At 42.0% G+C, this 5,993-nt stretch overlaps 1 protein-coding gene across 2 annotated transcripts in view; it reads right to left on the bottom strand.

Annotated features, from left to right (window-relative positions):
- The window catches only part of EIF4ENIF1 (eukaryotic translation initiation factor 4E nuclear import factor 1), a 25,526-nt gene that overhangs the window by 3,275 nt on the left and 16,258 nt on the right, over positions 1 to 5,993 (bottom strand). The window contains exons 10-15 of one of the 2 annotated variants that reach the window (XM_018557403.1): positions 4,856 to 5,088; positions 4,312 to 4,386; positions 2,661 to 2,841; positions 2,190 to 2,272; positions 995 to 1,135; positions 827 to 907 (exon numbers count right to left, since the gene is read on the bottom strand). In XM_018557403.1, coding sequence (XP_018412905.1) covers positions 827 to 907; positions 995 to 1,135; positions 2,190 to 2,272; positions 2,661 to 2,841; positions 4,312 to 4,386; positions 4,856 to 5,088 — 794 coding nt within the window. Of the gene's footprint in view, positions 1 to 826; positions 915 to 994; positions 1,136 to 2,189; positions 2,273 to 2,660; positions 2,842 to 4,311; positions 4,387 to 4,855; positions 5,089 to 5,993 lie in introns of both variants that reach the window. The other variant, XM_018557402.1, reaches the window with a different exon arrangement.

Below are 5,993 nucleotides of genomic sequence, written 5' to 3'. Positions count from 1 at the left end.
AGTAATGGGTCACCAATTACCAAGTCATCATGGTTTGTGGTGTACTGTCTTTGTGGAGAGTGGCATCTTATTAGAGGCATGGTTTTGAGTCCGCATGGGAGAGCCTCCAACATGGTGATGCCACTACTGTGCTGCTCACTGTTCTCCAAATCTCTCTAAATCTTTGGAGACTAGTAGCAAAAAGGCAGCAGTGCCTTAGATTGCACAATGAAGAGATACACTATAATGCCTGAAGTATTGGGACGCCTGCCTTTACACGCACATAAAAACTTTAATGGCATCCCAGTCTTAGTCTGAAGGGTTCAACATTGAGTTGGCCCACCCTTTGCCGCTATAACAGCTTCAACTCTTCTGGGAAGGCGTCCACAAGGTTTAGGAGTGCGTCACCATTTTTCCAGAAGAGGTCAGGTACAGACGTTGGACGAGAAGGCCTGGCTCACAGTCTCTGCTCTAATTCATCCCAAAGGTGTTCTATTGGGTTGAGTTCAGAACTCTGTGCAGGGCAGTCAAGTTCCTCCACCCCAAACTCGCTCATCCATATCTTTATGGACCTTGCTTTTTTTTTGGGCCATCCCCAAACTCTTCCTACAAAGTTGGGAGCAAGAAATTGTCCAAAATGTCTTGGTTTGCTGATGCCTTAAGAGTTCCCTTCACTGGAACTAAGGGACCAAGCCCAACCCCTGAAAAATACCCCACTGCCATATGTTTTAAGAGGGCAGAAAGTTATTAGACCCAGATGTCTCTGTAAAGTAATGCTTTGGTTGGACAGCTTTTATTTCAGTGAAACTTGAATGTCTAGACTATTCACCCAATGCCCAGTTCTTACCATACTAGTAACAGGGGCACTAGGTCCTGGAGACACAGATGACCCTCGAAGATGACCTACTGGAGATTTGTTTAACCTTTGCTGCGGTCTGCAAACAGAACAAAAAAACACCATTGGTCATGACAAGATCTCATACCAATAAATAATGCTTAAAACAAAAATTTACACCAACCTGTTACGGAACCCATCTCTGTTTTTCTCCATTTGCATTTTGCCATAGACTGGGTGGAAGTAGTTAGCAGCTTGGAAAGCTAGTTCAGGTGGCACTAAACCATCCATCACAGCTTGTTGCATTTCCAATGAACTAATCTGCAAAAAAAAAAAAAAAAAAAGAGCACTCTAGGGAGACAGAAGTCATATGAAGTTGGACAGTTCTTGCTTTACCAACTGCTTGACAATACAAAGCTTCAGGCACGGCCCCACACACCAACTAAAGACCATTATTAAAATGCAGGCCAATGCACACAAACTAAATTAGAGTAGCGCTCAACCAACTTAGGAATTTCAAAGCCAGATGAGTTTAGCACATCGCTGTTTTTTTGTTTTTTTTTTAGATGATCAGCAAATCCCCATAAAGGTAATCTGTAGTTCTGACACAGGACAGCAAACCAGTTACTAGGTCAAGGTGTCGGTGCTAAACTTTGACTTCATTGTACAGATCATATATCAATAAGTTCTAAGAATACCCCAAAGTTATTTTTTTTCTTTCAAAAAAGGGGGATTGTCAGATTGTACAGTGAAAACTTCCACATTTTGAGTAGCATCTAAATAAATCCCTAAATGGTTGTTTGTTTCGTCAGATTGTAACAGACTCAATTCAAAAAGGTAAATTAAAGCAAATTTAGAAAGCCTCAGGTGGATGCAGACGTCCTATGCCTCATAAGCCAGTGAGATTCTTTAAAAACTGTTGAACTGTGAAATGTCCACTATTGTTTATTCGAACAAGCCAACCTATTAGGACATGTATAAATACTAACAAGTACATGGTTCAATCTTTGATCTCTTGCAGAACTACAGCCACTGCTGCAACCTTTGGAACCCCAACACTACCAAGTATGTGATGCCTGCATCACCCTGTTGCAGCTCCTCCATCCAGCCACTAAACTAGTGTGCCCCCACAGATCTGAAGGGACATACTAATCTAACATCGTACCTGGGGGTGGAGGGGCTACAACAGGGAAATAAAAGCGGGAGTCACACCAGAAGGTTTTTAGCATCTGACGATTCCAGAAGTGGCTAGTCAGAGTTGGTACTAGCAAAATAATGCAAGTTTTTCTTCCCCTCATGCACACATTTTGTATACTTTAAAGAGCTAAAGGGGATAGGTATAGCATGCATGTCATAAAAACAGAAAAGACGTTACCTGTGCCATGACTGGGCTATCAGCCTTAAGCATTCTAGTGGGAAACTGTTCTCCAAGAAGCTGTTGAGGGCTAGAGGGAAAACCTGTGCAGAAGGAGGAAGAAACATATGAATGACTCAATGCACATGCAGGGCCTAGTAGCAGGGTACACTGACTAAACTAAATCTTTCTACACTTGGACGGTGTAATCCAAGATATCTACCTCCGATCATTTCAAAGCTCTGTTGGCCTCTTGAAAAAATGCAGTTGAAATCTAAGCTTACGTGTAAGCCCATCTTAACATATCTAGAGCAAAGCTACCTCAATCTCTGTATGCATACAGGGCCAAAGTCTCCTCCTCTATACAGTATCTCTAGGAAACCGTGGGGGTAAAGTGACATTACCTTAAACATGCCATAGTACCTAGAGCTTTGCGTCTCTACCCACTGTCTCCCATAATAAAATAAAAAAAATATATAAGAATACACTTGCCTAGCGGAGAAGGTACTCGGTTTCGAAGGTAATCTGCAGAGGAGGCACGTGTGGGGAACACTTGTGACATCTGAGGAGAAGGTGTCCTTTGCCGTAGCATAGACACTGTAGGATCCAGAGTCCCCATAATATTATTGAGGACACTAGAGGACGGATCAGGAATGGGAGGACCAAGAAGCTCCTGCTCAGAACAAGAAAAGCATAGTCATCAAAAACACCATTACCTAGCAAAGTCTTATTCTGAAACTTTCCCAAAAATAAGTTTAGCGCTGTCCAAAAGCACTGGCTAACCGCAAGTACCCTCTGCCAGCTAACCAAGAGGGCAAAACCCCTAACAGGGTTCGGTTATTGAATGCCATTATGCACTCACAGAAGTTCGGAGACTGTGAGCTCAGGCAGTTGACATGCAGCAACTGTCAAGACTCGGGTGACCCGATTTCCTTAGGCTGGGTTCACACCTAGGCATTTTTCGGTGTTTTTCCACGCTTTCGTACTCACGGAAAAACGCTCAAACAGGGAAATGCCATTATTTTCAGTGTGCATGGTTCCCATCTGGGCGGTTTTCCGCGAGTACGAACGTGCGGGAAACCGCCCTACGCCCAAAGAAGTACATGTACTTTTTTGGGGCGTTTTGGTCGGGCGGTTCCATTGGGATACAGCCAAGTATCACTCGAAAACGCGCGTTTTTTTAACCGCGAATCGCGGTAAAAAAACGCGCGAAAAACGTGCATATTCAATCCGCCTAGGTGTGAACCCAGCCTTACACTTTAAAGTGTCAGGCACATACAAAAAAGGTTTAACAACCAAGACTGCACAACAATTTAAAGTGGATCTGAAATCACTCTGCAAATATGAAATGCAGCAGTAGTTAGAAAGTTTATCCTCATGCAGCTTACCAACCCCTTAAGATCAATATTTCTTGCAAAAGTTGTGTTCCCCAGGCCGTACCAATTTCAGGATAGTGCAAGGCGAGAGATTTAATTAAATAGGCACGTAATCCACCTTCCTTAAACTACATCCTCCAGGCTGATTAGCAATTCTGACCAAGTAGTACACGAGGAGGACAAGTGAAGCATCTAGTCATACACTTTTCCATAGTTGCCATCGACTAACAAATGAGAAACTGATCCTACAAATGTTACCACAGGCTCCAGTAAATGAATACAATGGGGATGGTACTGCCACAATGTATTCCATTACCCTGTCAGGAAAATATGGGTGCAGCATTGCAGGAGATAAGTCTTGGAGCAGCCACCAACCTATTAGGCACCCCAGAATAAAAGAGGCTACATTTACCTGGTACACTACAAAATTTGTAGCATGGTGATAATGAAATTGAACACAAATTCTTAAAAGGTAATCAGACAATGTACACAAAGAATGGCAACATACACAAAAAGAGCCTTCTGTGTAGCACATCCAGGATTACTTGCATACAACATCTTAAAAAAGGTATAGGAGTAGCCTTTCTACTTGAGATCAGTTGAGGGGATAGGAGGGACAGGATAGAGGGCAAAATGAATAATAAAACATTTTATGGAGGCAAGATTGTGAACACAAGATTATAATGTCCCATGCTCTAAGTAGTTATAATATACCTGAAGACTTGCAGCGTGTACAGTTAAAATAAAACACCACACCCCACCCATACCTGAAGAATATTCCTCTGGAGAGAAGAAGGACCTGTGACATCAGAAGAGGGCATCAAATGGCCATCTAGGGACCGCTAAAGAATCAAGGAGGTAAATGGCTAGGTTAAACATATTGAAGGTTTAAAGTTATAGCTTAATTAACCACCAAATGCACCCAGTGACATCCCTTTAAAATAAGTAAACACACAGGTACATAAAAAGCGGGGGAAAAAAATATAACAAATAGGTTTATAAACCAGGCATGATATGTCACATTAGCAAGGGAGGAATAAAAGCCATATCAAAGTCAACAGCCTCCTTCGCAACATCAATAAGATGCTCCAGTAACAAAGTCAACTAAAAGATCAAAACATTTATCCCAAATCAATCCACGACATCTCAAAATAAAGTGTCAACACCACCTAAAGGAGGAACAGAAGAAGCAGGTAGTGGCTTACTTCAAGACTGCATAAAAGAAACTACAACACATCTTTCCCCATCTCCTACAACGTCTGGAGCTCATTAGTCACCTTCCGAAACTTTGTTGGTGCATCAAATACTTACATTGACTTTGGGTTGTGAAGGCAGCGTCCCACTTGCCTTCATGCTGCTTACAAGTTTGTTAAAAGCAGACATATCACCATCCTTCTGTGTTTTCCTTGAACCAGTCACAGCAGTCAAAGTCTCCTCCAGCTGTTCAGCCATAAACGGAGTTGCAATCTTGTTCTCTTGCTCTACTTTCAAACCTTTAAGTCCAGCTTCAACTTGTTCCACTGACAATGCCACCCCAGAATGCTCTATAGTGAAAAGAACAAAATGTTGGCTTAAATGTTACAAGTTAGTACTACAAAATGCTTCTGCGTTTGCCTTTTAGGTTTTAAGGAAACCTTTACTGAGAAAATATGGAATGCCATTCAGACCCTTCCTGAAGAGGCTACTTCTCTTGGTGTCACGATGATTTAATTTCAATTACGTCAATACAATTGAGTCAATTTTACTTCAATGGCCAAGACTAAGTATACTTAATAGCCAAACTTCACCTCTTCTAATCTGAATGTTTGTTCCAGATCAGCGACGCAAGGTACATAAAATATTGGAGTTGGACTGAAATTATTTTGCCTTGTATACAAAGGATAGAATAAATAGTTTGCTTTAGAGCACAAGTCCTTAACACCATTTAGCAGTCAAAATCCATGTTAAAAAAATAACACAGGCCTATGTCTAATAGAAGTTATTTCGCATGAAATAGGTGGATAGGGTGTGGTAAGTTTATTCCCAAAGAGTACCCCTGCTTAGCAAATTAAAGCCCATTAACACCTTTGCAGAGGAGTATATAAAACAAAAAATCCAACACACACAAGCGTACATGAAGCAGGCATATGCAGTTGCTGTACACAAACACAGAAACATACTTTGTTAGTTGTCCTCATCTCCTCATGGCCCCTTTTGAAATGGCCACCTCTGTGCTCGGTAGGCAGTCTGTGTAAATTACAGTATGCTGTGCACAGTGAGCTACAATGCAGGGCATGGAAAACTACATTCCCCACAATGCTATGCTTCCCTCGTGCACAAGCCTCTGTGGAAACGGAGCTCTCTCCCCGCATTCAATAATATTCATAGTTGCCACACCACCTGAGCAGTACAGAGTGACCTGGAGAGGCAGAGCTGGTGAGCAGTAATCTTGTTACAATGACACAGGGGG

This window comes from Nanorana parkeri, unplaced genomic scaffold, assembly GCF_000935625.1.
Source record: "Nanorana parkeri isolate BGI_ZX_2015 unplaced genomic scaffold, ASM93562v1 scaffold282, whole genome shotgun sequence".
In the NCBI taxonomy this organism is placed as follows: Eukaryota; Metazoa; Chordata; class Amphibia; order Anura; family Dicroglossidae; genus Nanorana; species Nanorana parkeri.
Note: the sequence above shows the minus strand (reverse complement) of the source record. Positions and strands in the feature narration are given on the sequence as shown.